The sequence below is a fragment of the Lentinus tigrinus genome (genome assembly GCF_003813185.1).
Source record: "Lentinus tigrinus ALCF2SS1-7 unplaced genomic scaffold L226scaffold_4, whole genome shotgun sequence".
Lineage (NCBI taxonomy): Eukaryota > Fungi > Basidiomycota > Agaricomycetes > Polyporales > Polyporaceae > Lentinus > Lentinus tigrinus.
Genome location: NW_027137913.1, coordinates 286,905 through 312,492, shown reverse-complemented (window position 1 = coordinate 312,492; position 25,588 = coordinate 286,905). Strand labels below are relative to the sequence as shown.

At 54.8% G+C, this 25,588-nt stretch overlaps 11 protein-coding genes across 11 annotated transcripts; 6 read left to right on the top strand and 5 right to left on the bottom strand.

Annotated features, from left to right (window-relative positions):
• Positions 1-142: 142 nt before the first annotated feature.
• L226DRAFT_237059 (uncharacterized protein) lies at positions 143-1,910 on the top strand. Its single transcript, XM_067673141.1, has 10 exons — positions 143-327; positions 397-467; positions 521-537; positions 608-673; positions 726-853; positions 914-1,079; positions 1,143-1,294; positions 1,348-1,414; positions 1,477-1,504; positions 1,575-1,910. The coding sequence occupies exons 1-10, from the start codon at positions 237-239 to the stop codon at positions 1,791-1,793; spliced, it is 1,005 nt and encodes a 334-aa protein (XP_067539535.1). The 5' UTR covers positions 143-236; the 3' UTR covers positions 1,794-1,910.
• L226DRAFT_530831 (Mob1/phocein) lies at positions 1,868-4,065 on the bottom strand. Its single transcript, XM_067679949.1, has 3 exons — positions 3,704-4,065; positions 3,513-3,648; positions 1,868-3,455 (listed from the first exon to the last, which is right to left on the bottom strand). The coding sequence occupies exons 1-3, from the start codon at positions 3,994-3,996 to the stop codon at positions 2,145-2,147; spliced, it is 1,740 nt and encodes a 579-aa protein (XP_067539534.1). The 5' UTR covers positions 3,997-4,065; the 3' UTR covers positions 1,868-2,144.
• A 246-nt stretch (positions 4,066-4,311) lies between these two features.
• On the top strand, positions 4,312-6,867 carry L226DRAFT_530829 (NCS cytosine-purine permease). Its single transcript, XM_067679948.1, has 10 exons — positions 4,312-4,825; positions 4,882-4,972; positions 5,030-5,137; positions 5,193-5,252; positions 5,305-5,427; positions 5,481-5,517; positions 5,570-5,601; positions 5,651-5,903; positions 5,960-6,234; positions 6,298-6,867. The coding sequence occupies exons 1-10, from the start codon at positions 4,657-4,659 to the stop codon at positions 6,671-6,673; spliced, it is 1,524 nt and encodes a 507-aa protein (XP_067539533.1). The 5' UTR covers positions 4,312-4,656; the 3' UTR covers positions 6,674-6,867.
• A 102-nt stretch (positions 6,868-6,969) lies between these two features.
• On the top strand, positions 6,970-9,725 carry L226DRAFT_530828 (alpha/beta-hydrolase). Its single transcript, XM_067679947.1, has 9 exons — positions 6,970-7,208; positions 7,292-7,367; positions 7,424-7,618; positions 7,670-7,937; positions 7,997-8,292; positions 8,347-8,875; positions 8,932-8,979; positions 9,031-9,376; positions 9,441-9,725. Exons 1-9 carry the CDS (start codon positions 7,002-7,004, stop codon positions 9,651-9,653), a joined length of 2,178 nt encoding a protein of 725 aa, XP_067539532.1. The 5' UTR covers positions 6,970-7,001; the 3' UTR covers positions 9,654-9,725.
• A 122-nt stretch (positions 9,726-9,847) lies between these two features.
• Positions 9,848-12,594, top strand: L226DRAFT_501410 (alpha/beta-hydrolase). The gene is made up of 9 exons (XM_067677832.1): positions 9,848-10,064; positions 10,135-10,210; positions 10,265-10,459; positions 10,517-10,781; positions 10,852-11,144; positions 11,203-11,737; positions 11,794-11,841; positions 11,894-12,239; positions 12,300-12,594. The coding sequence occupies exons 1-9, from the start codon at positions 9,870-9,872 to the stop codon at positions 12,507-12,509; spliced, it is 2,163 nt and encodes a 720-aa protein (XP_067539531.1). The 5' UTR covers positions 9,848-9,869; the 3' UTR covers positions 12,510-12,594.
• Positions 12,595-12,757: 163 nt separating this feature from the next.
• L226DRAFT_236848 (uncharacterized protein) lies at positions 12,758-14,504 on the bottom strand. The gene is made up of 6 exons (XM_067673140.1): positions 14,107-14,504; positions 13,788-14,052; positions 13,702-13,738; positions 13,560-13,638; positions 13,174-13,511; positions 12,758-13,115 (listed from the first exon to the last, which is right to left on the bottom strand). Exons 1-6 carry the CDS (start codon positions 14,198-14,200, stop codon positions 12,768-12,770), a joined length of 1,161 nt encoding a protein of 386 aa, XP_067539530.1. The 5' UTR covers positions 14,201-14,504; the 3' UTR covers positions 12,758-12,767.
• Positions 14,505-14,809: 305 nt separating this feature from the next.
• L226DRAFT_455708 (uncharacterized protein) lies at positions 14,810-16,731 on the bottom strand (the record flags this gene model as incomplete). The annotated part of the gene is made up of 7 exons (XM_067675253.1): positions 14,810-14,934; positions 14,989-15,076; positions 15,143-15,802; positions 15,854-16,018; positions 16,071-16,255; positions 16,306-16,537; positions 16,591-16,731. The coding sequence occupies 7 exons, from the start codon at positions 16,729-16,731 to the stop codon at positions 14,810-14,812; spliced, it is 1,596 nt and encodes a 531-aa protein (XP_067539529.1).
• A 229-nt stretch (positions 16,732-16,960) lies between these two features.
• On the bottom strand, positions 16,961-18,487 carry L226DRAFT_479680 (WD repeat-containing protein 61). The gene is made up of 6 exons (XM_067676853.1): positions 18,401-18,487; positions 18,316-18,352; positions 17,971-18,258; positions 17,678-17,832; positions 17,416-17,556; positions 16,961-17,359 (listed from the first exon to the last, which is right to left on the bottom strand). The coding sequence occupies exons 1-6, from the start codon at positions 18,401-18,403 to the stop codon at positions 17,009-17,011; spliced, it is 975 nt and encodes a 324-aa protein (XP_067539528.1). The 5' UTR covers positions 18,404-18,487; the 3' UTR covers positions 16,961-17,008.
• A 281-nt stretch (positions 18,488-18,768) lies between these two features.
• L226DRAFT_557737 (40S ribosomal protein eS12) lies at positions 18,769-19,423 on the top strand. Its single transcript, XM_067683196.1, has 3 exons — positions 18,769-18,819; positions 18,871-18,973; positions 19,030-19,423. Exons 2-3 carry the CDS (start codon positions 18,872-18,874, stop codon positions 19,366-19,368), a joined length of 441 nt encoding a protein of 146 aa, XP_067539527.1. The 5' UTR covers positions 18,769-18,819; position 18,871; the 3' UTR covers positions 19,369-19,423.
• Positions 19,424-19,766: 343 nt separating this feature from the next.
• Positions 19,767-23,993, top strand: L226DRAFT_501394 (uncharacterized protein). The gene is made up of 7 exons (XM_067677831.1): positions 19,767-21,111; positions 21,165-21,641; positions 21,702-22,365; positions 22,417-22,670; positions 22,727-22,822; positions 22,878-23,222; positions 23,278-23,993. Exons 1-7 carry the CDS (start codon positions 20,165-20,167, stop codon positions 23,813-23,815), a joined length of 3,321 nt encoding a protein of 1,106 aa, XP_067539526.1. The 5' UTR covers positions 19,767-20,164; the 3' UTR covers positions 23,816-23,993.
• A 72-nt stretch (positions 23,994-24,065) lies between these two features.
• Positions 24,066-25,544, bottom strand: L226DRAFT_567155 (NAD-P-binding protein; the record flags this gene model as incomplete). The annotated part of the gene is made up of 7 exons (XM_067683981.1): positions 24,066-24,264; positions 24,323-24,451; positions 24,517-24,805; positions 24,880-24,985; positions 25,059-25,206; positions 25,278-25,318; positions 25,425-25,544. The coding sequence occupies 7 exons, from the start codon at positions 25,542-25,544 to the stop codon at positions 24,066-24,068; spliced, it is 1,032 nt and encodes a 343-aa protein (XP_067539525.1).
• Between the last annotated feature and the right edge of the window lie 44 nt (positions 25,545-25,588).

Below are 25,588 nucleotides of genomic sequence, written 5' to 3'. Positions count from 1 at the left end.
ATGTAGATGGCAGGCGGGCCAAGGCATCTACTGTGGTGCATGGATGATCACATTCAAGACGGGCTCCCACTGTCGGACACATGGTGGATCGTCTCGACTTCTCACACTCCTGGTCGTTTTACCCGATGCGTAGGTTGCTTCTGGCCGTCGATCCAACTTCTGAACTTCTTGATGGCCTGCGGACTCTGTGCCTTTCATCTCGTATCGATGACTGAGAAGTGCGACAAGATACTTACATGCAGGTACTGGGAGGCTTGGGGACCGAAGGCCGACTCAGTCCCTTTTCCCCCTCCATGGTCTCCATTAATGAAGTGCAAGCTGCGCAAGGTGCGTGCAATCACAACCTACCGTTCATGTGCAACTACCGCTCATACCATGCCGCGCCATATCGAACAGGGACTGCGCACGCCGGAGTTGCGTCTATTACGTTCGTCCTGTACGATATACTTCTCAACTTAGGCAATGAGGTGAGACTATACGCTCCTACCCAAAAGCTTTATACTAAACTCTACAACCTAAGATTGATTTGATCTGGACGTGAGTTGTTTCCGCTTGTCTGAAATAAGTTTAGTACCTTCGAACTGACCATATGCTAACCACTCGCAAGGGGCCGTAACCATTGGACGAGATTGTTGTATCTAGTAGTCAGATATGCTCCTTTATGTGTGCTCTGGTGAGTAATCCTACATCCTCCTGTTGTCGTCGTAGGCTGATCTCGGAAGCAGTTCTTTACTTATGCTCGTCGTGCATGGGGTCGCATGGAACCCGGAGCGATGTGTAGTCATGCTGGTGTACCAAAACATCGCCATACAAAGCTTGACACTCGCAGTAGAGCTCATCCTTCTTAGTCGAGGTATGTCTACCTAAGTTTCACCCGAACTTGAGATTCTTGCTGACTCGGAGTGTGATATAGTCTATGCCATGTATGGCCAGAATCGTACCCTCTTGCTCTCCCTATCTGCCTTCCTCGTGGTAGAAGTCGGCTCGATGGTAGGAGTGCTCTCGGTGACCATACCGGAGTTCCGGATGACGGAGGGCTGCGTCGTCACGTTGACTCCCAGATTGTTCTCGTTTTACTGGTGAGTAGTATGACCAAACGCTGTCGTGTGTTTCTGCGGGAGCTCATAGTGTCCCTACGTCAGGATTTTGCCGCTGGCATTTGAAACAACACTCTTCACCCTCACGCTCTACAAGTTCGTCACCAGCATCGCTGAGCGGTCAGTTCTAGGCCGGAGGAACTCGATCATGTTCGTCCTCATGAGAGATGGCACTTGGGCATATGCGATTATCTTCGGTAAGTGGCAGCATCTCAGTACGTGGTCGCAACAACCACTCATTGCTTCATAGTTGCAATGCTCTTGAACACCGTCTTCTACGCGGTGGAGACCACTCCGTTAGCCGGCGTTGGCTTCTCGTGCGTCTTCCCCTATCTTGCCCTCGTATCACAAGCATGCCGACTGCATATTTCGATATCAGTTGGGAGATCGCGACTCTGTCGTTCGCGGTAAGCTTTCATACCTGCCCGCGAGCTCTCTGCTTCTGCTGATAGTCGGGGAATCCTCTTGTGTCGTCAGGGATCTCACGTCCTCCTCAACACACGCCGCATTGCGTGGTACCCCCAGGGTACGTCATTCTGGACGAACGCCACCGCTGAGTTCTCTGCCTCTAAATTCGAGAACAATTGGGCGGCCCGTGGCATAGATCTCGTAGATGTTGAGCGTCGTTGGATAGGAGAGGAGGTAGGGAGAGCTGTGAGAGATTCAGCGAGTACAAGCTCCGACAGCTCACTGTGACCTGTTCTCAGCTCGTCTTGCGTGTCGCAGATTAGCAAATAATTGTACAATACCTATGTATTGGTAGCAGCATCTAAGGACCTCATATGATCAGTGGCGAATGAGATTAAGGCTCAAAATAGGAACGCAGCTTGCAGGAGCGCAAATACGAGCAGGGCTTGCACGAAAATCCGGTGTGTATGTATATATCCGATAAGGACCCGCACAGGGACAGGGACATCAAGATCATAACGTGAAGAGGGTATCTGTACATACAACACAACCGCGGAGCTCGCACTGGAGCTCGCGGCCAGCGCGGGAGGTACAAGTGTCAAGCTCCGGTCGTCCAACGTGTCGTGCAGCGCACCGTGGTCATGATTCCTCAGTGGCGGTCGCAGGCTCTGTCGAGGCAGCCTCCTCCTTCTCTTCAGCCTTCTCTTCAACCTTCCCCTCAGCCTTTTCCTCAGTCTTCTCCTCAATCTTCTCCTCAGCGACCTCCGACGACGCCTCAGCTTCAGAAGCAGCGACAGCTTCGCGAGTCTCGCCCTCTGGAACCTCGGCGTGGGCGTCCTCAGCGGGCTCTTTTGTATCCTCCGTGGTCTCCTCCTTCTCCTCGCTTTCCCCCTCCTCCTCTTCCTCGCTCTCCTCCTCGCTGTCTTCCTCCTCCCCAGCTGCTGGCTCAGCTGTCTCTTTCTTAAGTGGGGCTTCCTCAGCCGACTCCTCTGCTGAGACAGACTGTTCGGACGCAGGCTCCTCAGCTGCGTGTTCCTCAGCGGGAGCGACAGGCGCGCTATCCTCCGAACCTTTCGTCTCCGGTTCCGTTGACGGCTCTTCCACCTCCGCCTCTCCTGTTTCCTCTTCCTCATCCGCCTCAGTCGACCCAATAATCAAAGCAGGGCCTGGCGCAGGCGCTGCTTCATCAACGGTTGCCTCGTTGTGCTGCGCCGATTCCTCTCCAGCCTCCTCTTCCTCAGCTACTGGAGACTCGACATCGGGTTCCTCAGGTGGGGGAACCGGTGCAGTCGGTGATGAAGGGCCGGGAATAGTAATTGGAGGAAGGTCTGCCTCCGTTGCCGCAGCTGCACGCTCCGCTGCGATCTCGCGGTCGATGTCGACCTCAGACAAGTCGCTCTTGGCAAGCTCCTCTGCAACGCTGAACGCTTCAGAGTAAACCATAGTATCTGTCCTGTTTCGCCCGAACTTGCGAGGGCTCTCGTTCCGCTGCTGGACAGCAGGTCCTGGAGGGCTGTTGCCACGGTCCCGAACCTGGCCGCCCTCGCCAGGCCATCCGCGCTCGTCTCGTCCAAGGTCCCGGCGCGGGTCCAGGGACGCCGCGAGAAGACGAGGAGGTTCGACGTGATCGCCACGGCCTCCGCGACCATCATCTGACATTGCAGTGAGGCGGGGAGGGATGACGAGGAATTCGGCGGGGACAAGGTCAAACTTGGAGGTTAGCGCGAGGAAGCGCGCGTAGAGTGAGGACTCGGCCTCAGCCTGCTCAAATGCCTCGCGGTGGTGGAAGTATGCGTGGGCAAAGATGCGGCCGAGTCGCCGGGCGAGGGAGGAGAAATGGCGGTGGGAAGTAGCTGGGACGGACAAGCGCGAGGGGAACGCACGGGGCGAGTTCAGGAGCGCGGTCGCGCTGTCCAAGGTATGGAGGATGTAGTCGATAGCGCAACATTGCTACACAGGAAGCGGTTCATGGCGCGTCACCAGCAACACCATTATGCAACTACGTACCTCCATGGCGCCTTCGTTCCCGTGGGCGACGCATAAGTACAACCACTCGCCGGCCTTCATCTCGGGACAGGTGCTACGCGTGCACTCCTGTTGCAACATGGTGATGAGGGGGTGCGACAGGTCCTGCGCGAGTCGACTACCGTGCGGCTAGGTCAATGTTGGCACCGACACCACTGCCGACTGACACTCACCGAAGTTGCTCATACACCCAGCACGCCTCGTCCACGTTCACGCTACCCGAGCCGTCCTTCTCGCCATCCTTGTCCTCAACCTTCGCGTCTGCGTTGTCCTGACCCTCGCTGGGGCCCTTGCCTGGTATGGAGACAATACGTTCCACGTCATGTACATCGAGACGGATGAGCAGGGAGATATATTCTTGAAGTTGAAACGCGCTGTCGAGGGCAGAAAGGGGCGGCAGAGACTTCACAGGATAAAAAGAGGATATGCGGGACCCTTTCAGAGGACGCTGGATGATGACCGCCATGGCTGGGGCAGACGTGCTCGCCGACGTTGACTGCGTCCTCGAGAGCTGCTGTCGACGCGTCAAGCCGTGGAAACAACCTGCCTTCTCTATGCCCAGTTATCTAATACATATTGTAAAGTATTTCTAACCGCATAAGGGAGGGGAGTTACCCGGGAAGCTATCCAATAATTAATATTTGTGTGTCAATGAGTGTCAGACGTCAAGCATTCGCTTCGCATCTTCACTTCCGACCTCGAGGATACCGTACGACTCGCAGAAGCACGGTCATTGTACACGGTTCACCTAGTAGTTGAAGCTGCTATACGTCCACCTGCCATGACTGCTAGTACTTGTCGATCGCGATCTCGGAAATGGCGGTTCGCAAGATCCGTTGACATCCTGTGCTGAATTTTGGACGTTCCGCGTATTCTTTCCTCCGCCTGGCCCCTCACACCCTGCATCATCCAATGTGCAGCCAGACCTCCTGTGCGAAGGGCGAGATGCCGAAGCGTGGCTTGAGTGGAGATGACTAGGATGATATAGGTGCAAGTTTGCCGCTCTGTCCCGTACGGCTTCCCGTCATAGGTTATCGTCGACTCATACCTCTTCTCGGGCTATCGTCCTCTCCGCTTCTCTTGGTCCTGGTCTGACTCGTTCAGCACCTCTTCTCCTCCTCCTCCCATGGCTTCAGAGAAGTTCCGCGCGGCTGACGACAGCAAGATCGTCGAGCCTAACGTCGATGTCGAGCAGGATGCAGGATCGTTGCATGATTTCTCGTACGCCGCGAAGGACTGGCACTATTCCCACAAATGGACAAGGAGGCTATTGCAGTGGGGTCTTGAGACAAGAGGTGCGTGATCATGTAAAGGTCCGATGGACAGATCGCTTATATCGTTCCTCGTGTAGGTATAACTCCCGTGTCCGAAGGGGAACGGGTCGATACCCACTACTACAAAATTTTCTTCCTCTGGTTGTCCTTCAACTTCAACATTCTATCGTGAGTTCTCCATCCTACTATCTGGCGTCTGACGTTCCAACGGTGGGTGGTTGTCAGGTTCTCTGCAGGAACGCTGGGTCCTGTGATATTCGGTTTAGGCCTCCGAGACTCGTGCCTAGTAATCCTCTTCTTCAACTTGCTGTGCAGTGCCCTTCCTTCATACCTGTGAGCCATTCTCCACCCACTTGCAGTGAAATGATATGCACCATACGTCATATAGTACAACATGGGGACCTAAGCTTGGTTTACGGCAAATGTGCCAGGCCCGGTACAGCTTTGGGTAAGTAGGCATCTGCACAACGCGCTCGACACATTCTCATCCGGGGATCCAGGTACTTTGGCGTCACCATACCCGCCGTACTCAACCTGTGTTCTATGATGGGGTTCTGTATCCTTAACTGTATTCTCGGCGGACAGACCTTGTCCAGTATCTCCGATGGCCACTTGAGCTGGAGGTATGTCACTTATCTTCATGATATGTACGCTCTCGATTGATCCGCTTGGACAGCGTCGGAATTGTAATCATCGCTGTGCTATCGCTTTTGGTCGGTTCAGTGATCTATACCTGACGGAGTTGCATCCTGACCTCGCTGTCAGATATCCTTCTGCGGCTATCATGTTCTGAGTTGGTACGTCATTGACAAGAATTGACACGGCGAAGTCTCATTTTGCTCGCAGGTATGAACGCTTAGCCTGGATACCTGTCCTGATCGTCTACCTCGTAACCCTGGGTGTTGGAGGTAAACACCTTACCAACCCACCTCCGGCCGAGCCTGCCACTGCTCCTGCGATCTTATCGTTTGGCGCCACCATCGCGGGCTTTGTGATCACATATTGCTCCTTGAGCTCCGACTTCTCTATCTACTACGAGCGCTCGGTGCCTAGTTGGAAGATGTTCCTGTATTCGTATCTTGGATTCAACATCCCATTAGTGCGTAACATTGGGCCCCGCTGCGTCCTCGGATATTACTGACATTTAATCTGCAGATCCTCATTCAATGCTTGGGCGCAGCGGTGGTTCTATCGGCACCCTTTGTTCCGGCATGGGAGACGGGCTACGCTGACGGCAATGTCGGTGGTCTCATCGAAGCAATGCTCCAACCGACAGGCAACTTCGGAAAGTTCCTGACTGTGCTCATGGCACTCAGCGTCACCGCCAACATCGCGCCCACATTCTACTCGTTCAGCCTGAGCTTCCAGGTCTTTATCCCCCCCTTCGTGGTCATCCCCCGTTACATGTTCTCCATTCTGGCGACGGCGATGTAAGTATTGATCTCCCTCCCTTCCCAGGTGCTTCTTCTAACCCCATTGGTCTCTGTATGCAGTCTGATCCCAGTATCCATTGTCGGCGCACACAAGTTCTACGACACGCTCACGAACTTCCTTGGGCTCATCGGCTACTGGGCCAGCGCGTTCGGCGCTGTTGTCCTTGTCGAGCACCTTGTCATCCGCCGCGGCGACTTTTCCACGTACAACATCCGCTACTGGGACAACTACCGCCGACTTCCGACTGGACTTGCAGCGCTAGGAGCATGTCTGCTAGCATGCGGGCTCATCGTGCCGAGCATGGACCAGGTGTGGTTCGTCGGCCCAATTGCGGAGAAGACTGGGGATATCGGGTTCGAGTTGGCATTTGCCGCGACAGGGCTTTGCTACGTCCCGCTGAGATACCTGGAGTTGAGATTTAGACCGTTGGCGTAATGCGGTTTACTGGTCATAGGCCATAGAATCTGAAGGTTAGAGCGTCATTGGTTGCTCTATATCGGAAATGATGTCGCAGACGTTGCTGTCGGGTCACCGAGGATCACCGGGAGGGCATCTGACTGCGATTGTGTTTTGGACTAGTCGGTCGCAGCAGGCACATCATTGTATTGCATCTTTCCTGAATCGCCGCCCGTGGTACTGCGCAGACTCGCAGTATACACCTGAAGCGCTCGGTGTGTAAGAACAGCTAAGTACCGGGCCGCCGAACGAACGTTGACCGTGGACATCTGAGTCCTGTCTTCTGCCACGTTCCTTCCTCACCACCATGCGCAGCCCGCACGTCCAGCTGTCTGAGCTCGTTCTCCTCGCGCTGCATGTCGCTCTCGTGACAGGCCGGCCTGGGGGCTCCGGCGCGTGGGCGGACGAGGTGCAGAAGCAAGCGACGTTTGGGACCGACGCGCACTTTGAACCGCAGCGTCATCCATATGGGTTCTGGGAGTCACCTTTCAGCCCTGAATGGATGGTCAACCAGGTGATGCACAGTTTCCCTAACCGAGTTGTTACGGAGGAGCGTCCCTATGTCTGATCTTACTATCTGCTATGCCTTTTTTGCAGCCAAACTCTATCGACGACGTGTTTGTCGACCCCGTCGATGCACAAATTTACTATTCTGAGATAAGGTCTACAGAAGGTGGGATATATATTCCCCAGTATGACGAGCTTTGCTGACATACCACTGCCGTATAGGGGGCAGGAACATCCTGCGTAAGGTGTCCACTCGCGAGGCCATCTTCGATGGACCTTGGGACGCCCGCACCGCAGTACATGAGTACGGCGGAGGCTATGCCGTCGCTCACAACGGTACCGTGTACTTCTCCAACCTGAAGGACAACCGGGTCTACCAGGTGTTGCCTGGAGGGACGCCTACCCCAGTAACACCAGGTAAGGGTTTTGATGATGTGTTCGGACAATATTGACGACTCTTTATACTAGCGCGTTCCGAGTGGCGGTTTGCGGACTTCACTGTACACCCGGTGTATCCGCGGTTCCTCGTGGCTATCAGGGAGGACCATAGCATGACAGACTGTATCTTGAACACGCCTGTCCTTATTGACACGGAGACAGGCCTCGTCCGCAGCACTAGCATCAATGTCGCAACCCAACCGCCGCCCGGGAGTCCATGTTCCTATCCGCCGGGGCCAGAGTTCTTCGATACACCCCGGTTTAGCCCAGATGGCGAGCACTTCCTCCTTAGGGCATGGTGAGTTGTGCTGCTTGCATACAATATCACGACTGACGGACGGACTCCCTCCTCGATAGGTATCATCCCTACATGTCTTGGGAGTCAAGCGAGATCTGGCTGAGCGACATCGAGCCTATTATAGACTCCTCGGGCGAGCTGCTTACGCTGCAAACCTCCAACCTCCGTCCCATCATAGGAGAAGGGGAGGAATTAGCTGTTGGAGAACCGAACTGGATCAACGCCGACACTTTCATGTTCACCAACGACATTGATGGGTATATCAACCCTTGGATCTACGACCTACCTACAAGCAAGGCTCGCCCTCTTTTGCCATCTGTTATCAAGGAAGACTTCGGCCAGGCGACGTGGTGGTGTAAGCTTTCGATAACTATCCTCTCGTGACTGTGTTGATGAACCTTATCCGTAGTTGGAATGTCGCACAATGCGGTCCTGGACGAGGAACACATTCTTAGCACGTCCTTCCGTGATGGCCGCTCGCAGTTCTACGTTATCAAAATCTCGGACGGGACTACTCGAAAGCTACGCGTCCCGCTGGCCTATGTCAGCTATGTGCGTCGTGTTGCGGACGGGAAGGTCGTCTTCCTCGGGAGAACTGATACAACGTCTCAAACGGTGTGGGACATGACATTCACGCCGCGAACTCCTGGAGCAGCTCTCGATGAGCGCAGTTACGAGTTGCGACCCTTAGTTCCCCTGGGTCTCACGGAGGTTCCTCCTGAGTACATCTCTCTTCCAACGGCATACACCCTGAAGCATCCGACCACAGGAGATCCGATACATGCCATTTACTGGCCTCCAACGAACCCCAAGTATGCCGGGGGCCTTCCTGGGGAGCTGCCGCCTGTGGTCGTGAACGTGCATGGAGGCCCCACACATATGGTTTGGCAAGGGCTCAACTGGGAGACGCAACTCTTCACCAGCAGAGGTTTTGGATGGTGGGACATCTTGTCGGTTGCCAGAGGATCTTGACTGACGAGTGACGTTACGACAGGTTGAGCGTGAACTACGGGGGTTCGATGACCTACGGAGTTGAGTACAGGTAAGTCCGAGCAGGACGCGGTATTAGAACGAATCTGAGCAACGTTTGCAGAAAGCGCCTGTTAGGGAACTGGGGTATCGTGGATGTTCGCGACTCCGTCGAGGCCGTCAAGCAACTCGGCGAACTCGGCATTCTTGACCTCTCTCGCGCTGTCATCCGCGGTGGTAGCGCGGGCGGATTTACAACTTTTGCTGCCCTCGCGACCGTCCCCGACTTCTTCGCGGCAGGGATGTCGATGTTTGGCGTTTCGGACCTCCGCACTCTGCAGGCGGCCATGCACAAGTTCGAAAGCCACTACTTGCTCAAATACGTAGGCGGGACGCCAGAGACCGATCCTGAGCTGTGGTGGGAGCGATCGCCCGTGTCAAAGGCGGCCAACATAAAATCGCCGCTACTGGTAAGCGATGCACTCTTGTGTTTCGAGGCACCGTGACTATATTGGTTGACGAAACTCTGTGAAGATCTTGCAGGGTGCGGAAGACACGGTTGTTCCGGTAGATCAGGCCGTGGACATGCTGGAGACCATCAAAAAGCATGGCGGACGTGCTGAGTTGCATATCTTTGAGGGTGAAGGACACGGCTGGAGACAGGCGAAGACGCTCCAGGAGGCTCTAAAGAGGGAGATTGACTGGTACAAGAATGTGTTACGGGGGAATGCGTCCTGGCTGGCGTAATTGTGCTACATATATCCACCTTCCCTGGCTTTCGGATGAATATTGAATATTGAACGTTGACATTAGGAGCAGCGTCAGCGTGTACAAATGTCATCGAAGTGACTTGCACAATTACTTCGGGTAGTATTTTGAGTTCTGTCTCGGTACCTGTTCTGCCAGTTGGCATTGGATCGCCTTGACTCCCTCAGGTTTCCCTCTTACCACCGCCTCTCAGAGATGCGCATAGTCTATGTCTGTCTGTTCGAGCTCGTCCTCCTCGCGCTGCATAACGCTGTTGTGTTTGGCAGTCCGGTAGACTCCCAGGCGCCTTTCGGGACAAATCCCGGGCCGGACGCGCGCCTCTCGAAACCGCAACGTCGGCCTTACGGATTTTGGGACTCTCTGTTTAACCCTGAGTGGGTAGCCCGCCAGGTACTGCAAGCATCTCATCCCGTCACGATAGGTGATTCTGATTTCAACACTCATTGGGTCTTCGTTACAGGAAAATGTTATCGAGGACGTGTTTGTCGACCAGGTCACCGGCGATGTATACTACTCTGAAAGAAGGCCTACGGAAGGTCAGCTCCGCTGCGCAACAACTGTTCATCCTAATTTACATGCGAGTTCGTCAGGGGGCAGGAACATTCTACGTAAAGCACCCACGCAGGAGGCCGTCTTCGACGGACCTTGGGACGCCCGGAGTAGAGCTCACGAGTATGGCGGCGGTCATGCTATCGCCCACAACGGCACAGTGTACTTCTCCAACCTCTCTGACAACCGAGTTTACCAAGTACTGCCTGGAGGAGTGCCGAAGCCGGTGACACCAGGTATGTGAGATGGATTCATGCGGTCGTGTCTGTAGCTTATAGAGTGATGACCGCGAGCCTGCCCCGAATGGCGCTACGCGGACTTCATTGTCCACCCTTTAGTTCCGCGGTTCCTCCTCGCGATCAGGGAGGATCATACCTATACATTGGGTGACTGTATTGTGAACACAATCGTCATAATCGACACGGAAACCGGCGTCGTCCGCGGTGCTGGCACGGCGTGGCCAGTCCCGCCGCAGCCGGGCTGTGAACCGGATGCCCCGTCCTTCCTCGATAGCCCGAGGTTGAGCCCCGACGGCAGATACCTCGCCATCCGGGCATGGTGCGTCCCTACTATGTGGCTTTCTTCCATCTCGAACTAATGCGGACTTGCACCTCCACACTCTCAATAGGTACCATCCCTACATGTCATGGGAGTCAAGCGAGATCTGGGTTTGTGACCTCCAGCCCCAGTATGACAGTGCGGGAGAGGCGACCCTGGGAAATTTAGGTCTTTGTAACCGGATAGGGGAAGATGAGGAAATAGCTCTCGGAGAACCCAACTGGGTGAACGCGAAGTCCTTCATGTTCACCAACGACGTCGACGGCTACATCAATCCTTGGATCTATGACGTGCGTACGGGAAAGACCCGTCGTCTTCTGCCATCGGTTGTAAATGAAGATTTTGGTGAGGCGACATGGCGGTGTGAGCTCTACATGACTCATAATTTACCCGATGACGGGCTGACGATTGGCTTTTGCAGTCGGAATGTCGCACAATGCGGTCCTATACAATGACTACATCCTCAGCACTTCATTTCGCGATGGCCGAAGCCAATTCTATGTCATCAAGATCTCGGATGGGACCTACCAGCGATTCCACACGCCGCTTGCCTACGTCAGCTACATACGTCGCGTAGCGGACGGCGTCGTCGTATTTATCGGAATGACTGACACAACGCCCTTGACCTTGTGGAAAATGTCGATCAAACCGCGAGCTCAGGTGATGGCTCTCGACGAGCTCACTTACGAACTGAACACCATTGGCCATACGGACTGGATGGATGATGCCTTCCCTGTCGCGTACATCTCTTTGCCGACTGCCTACACCTTCAATAATCCGACCACTGGGGAGTCGATTCATGCGATCTATTGGCCTCCGACGAACCCAGATTATGCTGGTGGTCTTCCGGGGGAGCTGCCACCTGTGGTAGTGAACGTCCACGGTGGTCCCACGCACATGGCTCAGCAAGGGCTTAACTGGGAGACGCAACTGTTCACTAGCAGAGGTTTCGGATGGTAAGATCCTCTAATCTGTCATGGACTAGGAGGGCTGACCACTGTGCCTTCTGCAGGCTGAGTGTTAATTATGGTGGATCCATGACCTACGGGGTGGAATATAGGTTAGTTGATGCATGAAGTCGTTCGGTGTTCATTCTGAACGAAATTTTGTAGGAATCGGCTGCTCGGTAAATGGGGCATCGTGGACGTCGACGATTCCGTGCAGGCTGTCAAACAACTCGGCGAACTCGGCATCGTTGATGGATCTCGGGCTGTCATCCGTGGAGGCAGCGCGGGTGGATTCACGGCCTTCACGGCACTGGCGACTGTGCCCGACTTATTTGCTGCAGGGACGTCGATGTTCGGCGTCTCGGACCTCCGGACTCTGCAGGCGGTCTTACACAAGTTCGAAAGTCACTACCTGCTCAAGTACGTAGGCGGAACACCCGAGAATGACCCCGAATTGTGGCGGGAGCGGTCGCCCGTGTCGAATGCCGCTAACATCAAGTCGCCCCTGCTGGTACGAGACGTCTTTTGCACCCAGCTGTGGTATGGTGGTTGCTAATGGAAACCGGTGCAGATCCTCCATGGGGCAGAGGACCCGGTTGTTCCTGTTGATCAGGCAGTGACTATGCTGGATGCCATCAAGAAGCATGGCGGACGTGTCGAGCTACGCATCTTTGAGGGTGAAGGACATGGTTGGAGGCAGGCGGAGACAATCAAGGAGGCTCTGGAGAGGGAGATCAATTGGTACAGGGATGTGTTCAGTGGGAACCAGTCCTCCGCATAACTGTGCAATTTCTCGTTGGTACAGTGTACTACGTGCGAAATGATGTTTCGGTATGTATGCAATGTGGTGTGTTACTATTTGATACAATGTCAAAGTTCGATGTTTCTGCCTCCGACAGTGATGCATATAGCGTATCGTCCGGCGAACTCGGAGTTAGAGCCACGATGCATCTGCAGCCTTTTGCTGTAAAGATACGTAGACGTGGAAAACGCCGATGCGAAAAGAGGTATAGGAAGTAGCATGGGTCGTGGCCATGAATTACATCACATCCTCCGGCATATGCCCCAAAAAATCCCAATTGTCAAGACGGCGATCTTCGACCAGGACCTCTGGAGATCGGGACATGGAATCACAAGGGGAGTGATAGGAATGGCGTGATTTCCCGAGGGTCACGGAGCTGACATCCAGGGAATGTCTTCCAACGATCTCACTTGGATCACGACACAGGCAAGGGCTGGGTATTTTGATGCATGAACCGCCGTCCTGTGTCGTGATACTAAGCGGAGTGTTGAACGTGATCGCAGAGGGTGTAGAAGGGGGGAAGGCTTCTGGTGTGATGACACGGTATTCCAAGACACGGATGGCAATGAGGAGAGGCGGAATTGCCTGTTGATGAACAGTGTCAACGCACAGCAATGTGAGATAGAAGAAGGGGACCGAATACCTGCAGTTGACCCAGTAGAGGAAGCAGCGCGTTCTGCACAGGACTATTCATACGGAATGCGACGATGCATGAGATCGCAACCACAGTGTATAGTGCTGCGCTCTCCACGAACATCGCGACCACGGAGGTGTACATCCTTCGGAGGTACGTATCGCCGTAGATCTTCAAGTTGCGAAGACGGTGACGGAAGTATATCAGGCGAGAGACAATTGCGAGAGTCAGAGTGACATTGATGGAGAGCGAGAGGGTGAGGTAGGCCAATGATAGCACCGTGCTACGATCCGTCCATAAGTTAACGCTGAGCAAGCTGATGTTGCGCATTGACACAATCCCAAGGCCTACATCATATAAGCTCGGAGGTCAGACGGCATAGATGATTGACGAACCGACGAGGGAGACCAGCACCATAGCGGCGACAATGAGAACAAATCTCGAGAACCGAAAGAGGGCGAAGAACCGATAGAACTAACCCCATGAGCGGTCACCATGACTGTGGTGTCCCGTGATAGGTCTGACAATTGTACTCACCAGCATTCCATCTGCACACCAGTTCAACACTACATACCTGTTTCATGGTGAATGTAAGGATCGCGTGAGTAGCCAAAGACGCTTACACGGCTGTGACGGCCATGTTGCCTGGCCGTTCCACTGTCGCGACCATGTAAGCTAAGGGGCCACCCGGAAATCCTCGATGAACCAGAAACGCGTCGTGATTGATCCACACTTGGAGGCAAATCCCGGCAGTTGCGAGGACGAACAAGAGTGTGGCATATATGATAGGGAACCAACTCGGTTTTGGCGGTTGCCTTGACCTCACGACGTACGGTGAACGATCGATGTAGAGGCGAATCAGGAAGATGAAAAGCGTGAGATGAACACCTGTCCGTCACTATTTTCGTAAGCGTGAACTCAGACAGAGACGACAGTACGAACCATAGGTGACGGTCGAGAGGATGATACCAACCATGTTAGCAGTTCCAATGGTCGAGTCGAGATCCTTTGGAATTGGGTTCTGCGTAGGAGCCATGATAGAGTGGGGTGTAGGATGGGGTGTAGGTGGGTGGTGTTGAGATTCCAGGATGAATCTGAGAAAGTGAGCGGAAGGATGGGCACCTCTTAAAAGGACGGCTGCGTAGGCAAAAAAGGTGCAGCCGTCCCGAGCATGTTATCCGGATATCTCTACTTACCCACTTGTCAACATCCCGGACATGCACCCGGTCCTTCGCGGATTTCTATCGAGGAGGTCCTATCATAGTGAGTTTGCGGGCGGAGAGGTGTGGCTCGTGCGCTGGTACCGGACAGCGCCGCTGATAAATGAAAGCCCATGACGTGAGTCACACAGGGAAGACATTGGAACGCTCTGACCTTGGGCTTTCGAGAAGTAACTGATCACTGTAAACCGTTTACAGATGATACGCTGACACGGTCACCTTTCTGGTCGCAAAGGCGCCCAGTTATCAGGGTTCTGTCCGGATAGTCTGTGACATGCGGTTTAAAGGTAACCATGAGGTAGTGGGAAATTAATGAACACATGGATACTATCAATTACCGACCGAAGATGATTGAGTGGACGCGCCTTTCTTCATAGGGAACATCGACCGGAGGTGAAGCAGGTCTGTGTGATGTAACTACAACATTATTGCTTTGCAGAACTCAAGTCGTCGAGCGCACCCTGGACACGTTCCAGCCACATGTCGAGGATCCCTAGTTGCATAGCTCTGTCATGTTCATGGTCCTCTCCTTGAGCATGAGCAGCCAAGTCTGGAGCGATGCTCAGCTGGATTCGCGTTCTGGGATAAAGATCACGCAGCTTACCCTTCTGCCAAGCTTCCAAGCGCCGACGCAGAGGGCGCAGCAACTCGCGCTGCACAACGTTTCGGGAACCTTCTTCCCGAATGCCAGTCTATCCAGAAACTTTAGTGAGCGCTCACTGGTGGGTCAAGAGAAGACTGCGGTAATTGCTTCGCACCTGGCTCTGCGCGTCTCTTAGGAGCAACACGTAGTAGAAGCTGAGGGACTCAACCATACGGAGCGGTTCGGCGCTATCCAGGAAGTCATCGAGAGATATAGTGTCAAACAGGTCCGGAGGATCTGGACGCAGGACAATAGGACCGAACGTTGAGAGGAGGAGTGGGGACGCGAACATATTCTTATGCTTCGCGGCGAGCCCCTCAAGAACCGCTTCCTTGAGCAACCCTACAGCCGCGATACGCATGTGGGGAGAGACATCCTTGTCGCCAAGAAGGTCATGTAGAAGGCGGAAGCGGACAGGTGACGGTGACAATCCGAGGACCAATGACAGTACGCGGTAAGTGTAGTGCCTGACTTCGGGATCCGAATGGTTGCTCGCCAGATGCGGCAAAAGGTGGACTAGAGGTATGATAAGGTCAACACTAAGCTCGGGCCGCGGTGTTTGCGCGTGGAGGGGAGCCAACGAGGTTAGCAGGATAGAGAGGACCTCATCTATGGCGATGTTGGATTGGATGCATGAGAGAACAATGGGGAAGAATGCCGTGAGCGTCTCGGACGAGAAAGTGTATGTGGAGTCATGAGCCAGGAGGACCAAGGGAACCAGTGAAGGTCGAGATTGGTAGTAATGGGCATCCACGCCGAGAGCACGTAGTGCAATCTATTCAGTGAGATCAGAGGAGCATAGCCGCGGAGTTGAAAGGTCAATTACCCATGTACTCGTGAGAAACCCTGTGTCCGAGGAGCTCGAGGATGAATCATCTTGAGGGACCACTAACCGGGAGAAGTTATGTGCAAAAGCCTTCTTCGCAATACCATCACGAATACAGTTCGCAAAGGCGGAAATGGTCTCCTCAACCAGATGGCGCAGGAGTTCCTGCGGGGATCCCGTAAACGACACGAGCATACGAGGAAAGCAATGTGGTAACCTTCGTCTTTTCGTCAGCACCCTCTTGCAGGGCACTAGTAAGACTGGCGACGGCCATCATAATCACAGAAGCCTCTGCCTTAGAAACATCGTGGCTGACAAGGGAGATTACAGACTCCAGTTCAGCAAGACGTGTCTCAACTGCCTCGCTCGGCGACTTCTTCCATCTCGGTAGCCTAGGTATGGCTGTATCAAGAATCAGTGGCAGTTTGCATAAAAACAGTACAAAAATGTACCATTCTCGTACATATGAATGAGACGAACGATCTCTCTTGGAAGAGACGGCCGATCCGCGCTTTCCTCGTCGTCTTCGTCATGCATCTGAAGTCGCTGATCGAGGCTTTCCATGACTTCCTCGACAGCCATGACGACCTCTTTCGCACTGCAATCTGTGGAAATCAATCCCAAGAGGTCTTGAGCACTCGCATCGGGGCAGCCAATTACGACGGGGATGATTGTTAAGGGCTCCTGTTACGCTCCATCAACAACCTGCACCCAATGTTTGTATGTGGGTATCTGACAAGAGAAGAGGCGCATTGACTCTTCTTCACAGCTTCTACTATATCCTTGAGAGGACGTTGAGGTTCGTTGTCGTGGACGGCTGTAGTTATCAGGCTCGTCAGTGCAATGCCGAGGTCCTGGCGAACTAATTCAATGAGCATCACATATCCTTCGGGGGAGAACGCACCTCGTCAAGTTCATCGTCATCCAGCTTCAGAGACTCTCGTAAAATTGTCGCGCGACTGAGTGTATCTTCCGACATCTCAAGGGTATGCAAGATGATCGCGGACAGAAACAGCCTGTACGCGGCCGAGATGGGCCAGTGCTGGGGCGCCTAATTGTATATGCAGGTCCCGCATTCGGAAGACACAAATTAAAAGGTTTAACAACATCGTTTGTTGGAGCAAGAAGTGATAGAATACAACGGGAACATCGATATCAACCTGCGCCTGCACTCCTCCACCACCTTACAAGCCCATCTTCGCCGCCCGTTACGTACGCACCCGCCGTCCCATGTGCTGGGGCTTTTGGCCTCCACGAGACCGACCAAACCTCGCCCTGGTCCTGCACTGTGGATACCGCCGTACGGGCACCGATGTCCCACACCTTGGTTGTTTTATCCGCCGAGCCTGACACAGCGAGGCGCCCATCTGGCGAGATATCCGTGCTCAGGACCCAAGACGAATGCCCGCTGAAAGTGGCAACGGCCCCAGAGCCGGCCTTCCCAGAGGGCGAGGAGCGGACGTCGTGGAGGATCAACCGCTTGTCTTCTGAAGCGGACAGGAGCAGCTAGCGAGCAACACTAAATGAGTATACATCACCAAGGTCGAGATTCATGCACATACGTTCGAGTCTGCGGACCATGCAAGGGATCGCACCGCCATTGCGTGTGAGCTATATGCGGCCTGGATGGAACTCGATGCGATGTCAAACACGAATATTTGACCCGCTTCTGTGGACATGGCTACACGCGATCCATCCGGACTCTGTGAAGAGAGGCGGATTATTGTCAGTTCATCCGGTCCACGCGTATGTCACAAGTAGCGCAGCCAGCGTGGGAGGTGGGAAGTGGACAGAGACACCAACTCAAGTCTACGAATGACCCACATGTTTGCAGAACATCCCGAACTTGCTGCGACCACTGTTTAGTGTTGCGCGCCGCTCGCCGAACGTGGGTGCTTCAGCTGAGTGAATTGTGACGTTGCCAGAACCGCCTGTTGATGCATACGTGCCGCCTTTTGGGTTCAATGATACAGACCATGCTGTATGAGGCGGCACAGGTTTCGAGGGTTATAGCCACATCGAAGATGAGGAGTATTAAGAGTAGGACAAAACCAGGGGGGGTGATGTGGTGAGGCTGTGAGAGGAAGCATAGACCAGGTACAAGTATATGCACGTACAAGGTTCGGTGGACTCTCCTCCTGCAACTCGTGCATAACTCTCGAATGACCCCTTCACCTCGCCGTCCTCCAAATCCCATAAGCACGTGAGTCCCTCGAGGGTGTTATATAGTGCTTGCTGGCCAGTAGGATCTACGCTGAGCGACACCAATCCGAGAGTGTGAGGAGGACGCGAACGTGAGACTTGTCCGGAGATTGAGTCCCATTGCTTGATTGTTCCATCGGCAGAGATGCTGAGCACAGTATCCGCGTTGGTCCAGGAGACACCCCAAACGGCATCAGTGTGGGCTGCGAGTTGAGTTCAGCTTGAGGCCACGCGTGAGACGGAGACGCGACGCGACTTACGTTCCGCGCCATCATGCGCGTGCAAGAATGCCAGACTCTGCAGCCTGGTCAGATACGACACGTACATATATCACATTGCGCATACCATCGGTGCAAAGACGCTAGAACACGAGCGTGAACTGTTGAGAGATGCAGAAACAAGAGCTCCTCAACACAGTCGGCTTCACTGACGGTAAGCGGTGAAGTCACCGACAAGCGCCAGAACGGGTCTCAGCGGGCGCTTCCAGTCCTGAGCTGGCGAAGACCTTCCGACTACTTAAACACCCGTTGCAAGCTTTATTAGCATGTCAAGGTGAGCATGAATGATATAAATCACCAAGTGATGCATGCGCCTTGGCTGTCTAAGCACGGTCATAATTTCAGGATGGCTCTGCCGTTCCCGGGAAGAGCCGGCGGAGTTTCAACTCAATTGATATACGGACGCGTTCGTGAACCTTATTTTTCCCCTCACATCCACGAACGCGGAAGAAGACATCGCCCCCTGCACCTTCTCTAAAACCAAAAGTATGTTCAACCACCGCAATTTGAGTGCGATACTGACTAGTTGTGATGCAGGATGTCTGACGCTTCTGATGAGATCCAAGTCGATGCCCCCGTTGAGGTCGAGGCCCCCGCTGAGGCTCCCAAGGGAAAGCTCTCCGTTGAGGATGCGCTTCAGGTGCGTTATTGAAATCTGAATGTCTGTTCAGTTGTTCACACAGTGTCGACGAGCAGCAAGTCCTGAAGAACGCCCTCGTTCACGACGGTCTTGCTCGCGGTCTTCGTGAGTGCGCGAAGGCACTTGACAAGCGTCAGGCGCACTTGTGCGTTCTCGTTGAGACGTGCACGGAGGCCGAGTACATCAAGTTGATTGAGGCTCTTTGCGCGGAGCACAAGATCAACTTGATCAAGGTCGGTGACGCCAAGGTCCTCGGCACCTGGGCTGGTCTCTGCAAGATCGACCGTGAGGGCAACCCGCGCAAGGTCGTCGGCTGCTCTTGCGTCGTCGTCAAGGACTACGGTGTTGAGTCCGAGGGCCTCCACGTCCTCCTCGACTACTTCAAGAACCGCTAAGTGAGTGTTTAATCTGACCTTATTCCTGGGATGACAAAACAGACTCCCTCGACGGAGAGCATCTATGAGGATAATTGTCTATCCGGAATCATTATATACTTTGTCTGATCTCTTCGGTCGCGGTTATCTCATACTTTTGCTGACGCGTATCTTTGCAGATTATTCACGGTTCCACTGTAGCTGTAGTCAGTCGTATCGCTCGTTACCTGAATGCCATGATGTTGTACGACTCCCATCCGAGCAAGACTATTAGTCCTGGGTCTGAATTTTGCGGGAGGAGTCGCTGAAAGAGGGTCGGTTGGACCTCAAATGTTCAACGTTCAACACGTAGAGGCCCTTCCGACTACATAGACCCTGGCCTTCCGACATATGCCCAGGACCATGGCGTGTCAATGCTTCGTCCATACGTGGTGACATTATATTGACACATACGAAGTATGTGCGAGTACATCGTACATCCCAATCGAGGGATTTTCTGCCGCCTTCCCTGCAGCGTCGCGGTGTTGCGCGCCTATTGTCGGTGACATCTTCATCTGTCGCTTAACCTCACCCATCCCGAATCCCGTTCCGACCGTCTCTCGCTCGCCATCGTCAACGGTTCCGAAAAGCTCTGCTCATTGATTGACCACGCAAGACTCACTCTCGGAGGTTGTCAGCTAGCGGTGCGGTGCAAGCTACACCCGACGCTGAGTCATCCCGATCCTGCATCTCTTCAAGCGGCACCAAGCTCCGTGTAGTGCACAACCTTCTCTGCTTGCAACCAACAACTCTCCTCTTGCTACCAGTCACTTGTTGTATGCCTGATACCGACGTTGCGACTACTCCTACTCCCGCTGCCAACAGTCCCGACGGCGCAACGCGCCATAGACGGCCTCGCACCCAGGACGGAACACGCTCGCAAGACCAAGGGCCCCGTGCATCTGGTGGAACAGGCCCGGACGCCTCTGGCAGAGTAGATGGCGCTAGCAGGCCACGTAGGCCTCGCGCCCCAAGACCAAGTAGAGGACATGCAAGTGAGCAGTCCTCTGCCCATCCCGACGGCGCAGGGCGTACGTCGGGGCCATCTGGAGGGAGGCAGGGAGAGAGGAACGGGAACAGGCGTAGACCTGCACCCGGTGACCCGCCCGGTGCTGGGAGTGCTCACCGCCCCCAACGTCTCCGCAAGCCTCGCACTCCTCAAGATGGACCGCCTTCAAGTGAAGTGAGTACTTCCGCACACACAGCTACTGGGGCCGGCTCTACCTCCGCCGTCGAAGGATCCGCCACACCGAAGAGACCCCGCCGTAATCGTGGTCGCAAGTTTGTCAGCGAACTCACCGGAGGTGAAGGTGCGGCTGAGACTGCCCAAGATATCTCCTCTGTGGACAAATACAAGAACACTGGGCTCAAGGCGGACGATCTGACGTCGAGGCTCATCGCTGAGCTCAGCACACCCCCATATCCGGACTGCCTCATTTGCTTCGCTCCGATTACGCCCATGCAGCCGACTTGGTCTTGTTCTCCGTCTAATCCGACCTTGGCTGCTACAGACGACGAGAGCGGCGTACCGGTCCAGGCCCAGCGTGCTGACGCGAATGCTCAGTGCTGTTGGATGACGTTCCATCTCAAGTGCATCCGCTCGTGGGCGTCGAAGAGCGTAAAGGACGTAGAAGAAGCATGGCGCATGAGAGGCGAACCAAGGCAGGGCGATTGGCGATGTCCTGGCTGTCAATCGAAGCGGACAGCCATCCCAGCCAGCTATTGGTGAGTACGGAATAATATTTTCTCCATATATGTGGCTCATATCCTGCTTGTAGGTGTTTCTGTGGTTCTACTCCGGATCCTAAGCCTCCGCGGCTAGCGACTCCCCATTCCTGTGCCAATCCTTGCTCTCGTCCACGCGGCTGCGGACATCCGTGTCCGTTGAATTGCCATCCTGGACCTTGCCCTCCTTGTCAGGTCACGACCTCGCAGCCGTGCTACTGCGGGAAGCATGTCGTATCCTTCCGGTGTGCACATCGATATGGAAGGCCTGTTGTAACAACGATTGCGGAACTCAGCTGCGGTGAATCCTGCGGACGGATGCTAAGCTGCGGTAACCATACTTGTCAAGACGTCTGTCATCCGGGCAAGTGTAGTCCGTGTCCTATCCGCGAGAAGGCGCGCTGCTACTGCGGAAAGGAAGAGAGAGAGCTAGGATGCGGTGAAGGCGAGCCGAAGGAGTGCGTGGTTTTCCAAAATGAGGCCGTGGACAAGTGGGTGGGACGTTTCGCTTGCGAGAAGACCTGCGAGAAGTATGTCCACCATCAGTTCTGGGAATTTAAAAGTGCACATACTTAATTTCTACTTTACAGGCCGTTCGACTGCGGAATCCACCATTGCAAGAAGTCGTGTCATCCACCCTCACTTACTCCTCCTCCTTGCCCTAATTCGCCCTCGCTCGTCACTCATTGTCCATGTGGCAAGCACGCTCTTACTCCGGAGTCGGCTCCCTTCTTCCCTCCTGACACACTCCTCACCCGTGTCTCCTGTACCGACCCCATCCCGACTTGTCAATCGACCTGCATGAAGCCCCTCGAGGGATGTGAGCACGTGTGTTCGGCCAAATGCCACACCGGACCCTGCCCTCCGTGCTCTATCATGCTTGTTCGCCCATGTAGATGCGGCTCCACTACTAGACAGATCCGCTGTTCCGAAGATCAAGCTCGTGCTCGTGCCCGCGCGCGCGGGGAGACTGGTCCCGACACGGAGATACTCTGCGAGCGCCCTTGCGGTGCGCTCAGGGCTTGTGGGCGGCACCAGTGCACCAGGGTCTGTTGTCCTCTGGCATCGCTCACCAACTTGGTAAAGGGGAAGGGCAAGAAGCGAGCGGGTGCGGACGTGGCTGTAGCGGACGAAGAAGGGTGGCATGTGTGCGATCTGGTTTGTGGAAAGCCGTTGAGCTGCGGGAATCATTTCTGCGAGGAACGCGATCATCGAGGCGCATGCCCACCCTGCTTCAGGAGTTCCTTTGAAGAGGTATGTCTCTTCTTGTATTGTGTATGAAGTTATGTGCTGACTGCCTGGAAGATGGTCTGCCACTGTGGTCGTACTGTCTTAGACCCTCCGATTCCCTGTGGAACAAGGATCGCCTGCCATTACCCGTGTTCTCGTCCGCCGCCGCCATGCGGTCATCCCAAGACCCAACACGCATGTCATGAAGACCCCATCCGTTGTCCTCCATGTCCGTTCCTGACCAGCAAGCAGTGCGCATGCGGAAAGAAGATAGTTGATAATGTGAAGTGCTCACAGGAGAAGGTATCCTGCGGTACGACGTGCAGCAAGTAAGTCGCAGCATCCTGGGATATTCATATTTGGTTGCTTAATCATCTGCCTGCAGATTGTTATCGTGTGGTTTCCACCACTGTGAGCGATTATGCCATGGGGATCCGTGCGGCGCGTGCCATGCCACTTGCGGCAAGCCTCGCAAACTCTGGTAAGTATCCGGTTCACATCATGCACGTATTGAAGTACTTATCTATGCATCCCAGTCTCCCTGCCTTGCATCCTTGCACTCTGGCTTGTCATGCTCCCGCGTCGTGCGACGAGTCAGAGCCCTGCCGATCCATAGTCACTATCACCTGTCCATGTGGCCGGATCCGCCAACCTGTGTCTTGCGGCCGCTCCTCCAGCAACCCAGCAGGCCGTGAAGGCGGTCAGCAGCTCAAGTGCACCAACGAGTGTGCCATAGCGAAGCGGAACGCACGCTTAGCTGAGGCTCTGGGCATCAACCCCGACCGTGATCGGACCCAGCAGGTAACCTACAACGATGAGCTCCTCGGGTTCGCTCGGGCCAATGCGAAGTTCTGTGGCATCGTCGAGAAGAGTTTCTCTGAGTATGTATCTAGCCATCTTTGCCATAAATGCCACTGACACGCAGTCGTTACGCAGTTTCCTCTCTTCCGACAAGAAGAGTCAGATTCTGCCTCACATGCCCGAGCAGAAACGCAAGTTCGTGCATGACCTAGCCGCTATCTACCGTATGGAAACGCAGATGGTCGATCAAGAACCCCATCGCAGTGTGCAGCTCATCCGTCGCATCGACTCTCGCGTCCCCAACCCCACTCTCTCCGCGGCCATCGGCCAAGCGGCGGGCGGCGGCCTAGGCAAGCTTGCAGACCTGCGTTCCCCTGGTTCGGGGCTGCAGCCATTGTCCCGCCCGAGCTCTTCGCGCGCGTCTCCGGCGCCCGTTGCGCAACCCGTCGCGACAGGAAGAGGATGGACGTCTGTCGTAGCGCGTGCCCCGCAGGGCGCCAGTCCCGGCCCGAGCTCGTGGAGTTCTACCCCGGAAAGAACGAAGACTCCCGTGCGGTCAGTGCCGTCGCCCGCTCCTGTGCGGACGACACCGGTGACTGCACCTGCGCCGCTCCCTGCGACGCAGCCGTTGAGTGCTCAAGATGTCCCAGATGATTGGGAAGATGCAGCGTAAGCTCCGAAATTGGATACAAAGTAGCCTGGAGAGGGACTACCGTATGTATAACACAACAGACAACAGCGCAGTAGCCATATTGTTATACTAGAGGACGCACGTCTTGCATTGTAGTCGTACAAATCAAACATAGATCGGAAGATCTGTTCTTGTGAGTTACATAATTCAAGGTCCATACAACAGTCACATCATCTTACAGCCTCGGGCTCTGCGGGTCACCTTCGAGTTCATTTCACCCCTGCGTGTACAGTCAAGGCTCAGCGACCTTGACGATCACCTTGCCGATGGTCTTCCCACCGACAAGGTCCTTCTGCGCCTGCTGCACACCCTCCGCCGAGAACGGATACTCAGCGTGGATCCTGATCTTGAGCGTTCCGTCCGCGATGAGTCGACCCAGCTCAGTGGTGTACCTACGGCTCTCCTCAGGGGTGTAGATATAGTTGCCCACCCTATTCACCAGAGTGAGCATGAGCCCCGCATGGTCATCGTGCGAGACAAGATACTCACGTTGGACGTAGGAGACGGACGTTCTTCTCGACGAGCTTGAGCGGCGGGAAGGGCGGAACGGCCCCTGAGGCGTTCCCGACGGACACAATCGTGCCCTTCCTGCGGATCATCTTGAAGTCTGCCTCGAACCTGAAAGAGTAGTCAGTCTCTCATATCTTCATCTGAGGATGTAGGAGAAGGAGCTCGCAACGCACGTGTCCTTCCCGACGCCATCAAAGATCGCATGCACGCCTTCGCCGTTCGTGAGCTCGAGCACGCGCTGCACGGTATCTTCCTGCTTGTACAAGATAACATGGTCCGCGCCGTACGATTTGGCGATCTCGGCCTTCTCAGGCGTGCTCGTCGTCCCGATGACCGTCGCGCCGCGCGCCTTGATCAGTTGCGCGAAGAGCAGGCCGAGGCCGCCTGCGATGGTGTGTACAAGGATGATGTCGCCCTTTTGCACGTTGTACGCCTCGGTGATGAACGTCAACACAGTGGCACCTGCGAGGTCGATCCAGGGTGCGGCTGTAAGCAAGCGGCTTCCGCGAGTGAAAGGAGTAAAGTGGGACGCGGACCTTGCGTGAGCCCTGCGGCTCCAGTCTTGGTGGAGACGCCGTCGGGGAGCGGGTAGACCTTGTCCCAGGGTACGCTCACGTACTCTGCGAACGCACCCATAGTGTACTGCCAACATCACCGGTGAAAGCTAGTGAGTGAGTGGAATATCTTTCCGCGGCGAACCAAGGGCACAACGCACAGCAGCGACCTTTCCACCCAAGGCAAACTTCCGTAGCTTGTACTCCTCGTCGTTCAGGACGGCCTCATCAGTCGGCAGCGCGACGATCTCTCCCGCTGCCTCGCTCCCGAGTGGCTTAGGGAAAGACGCAATCGGGTAGAGGCCCTTCCTGAGCACAACGAATTCAAGATCAATGTCGCCTCTCAGGCCTAGGGGTGACTCTCGGACGAGTGCACACACCTGTAGTATGTGTCGATGAAGTTCACACCGGCATAATGGACCTATACGCATGCGTGTGGCATGTCCGTGTCAGCTTGAATACCGCGTTATGTCGAGCGAGGGAGCGTTCTGCCCGCAAGCATGGGACCTTGAAATGACTCGACGCACCTTGATGAGGACGTTGCCCGGCTCCTGCTGGGGAAACGGAAGCTCAAGTTTCTCAATAACGTCGAAGTCTCCCGTCTTGTTGATGCCAATAGCCTGGATCTTGCTCGGGAATGACGACATCTTAGCAGCAGCAGTCGACCTGAAGCCTCGCGAGTAGTAAGAGT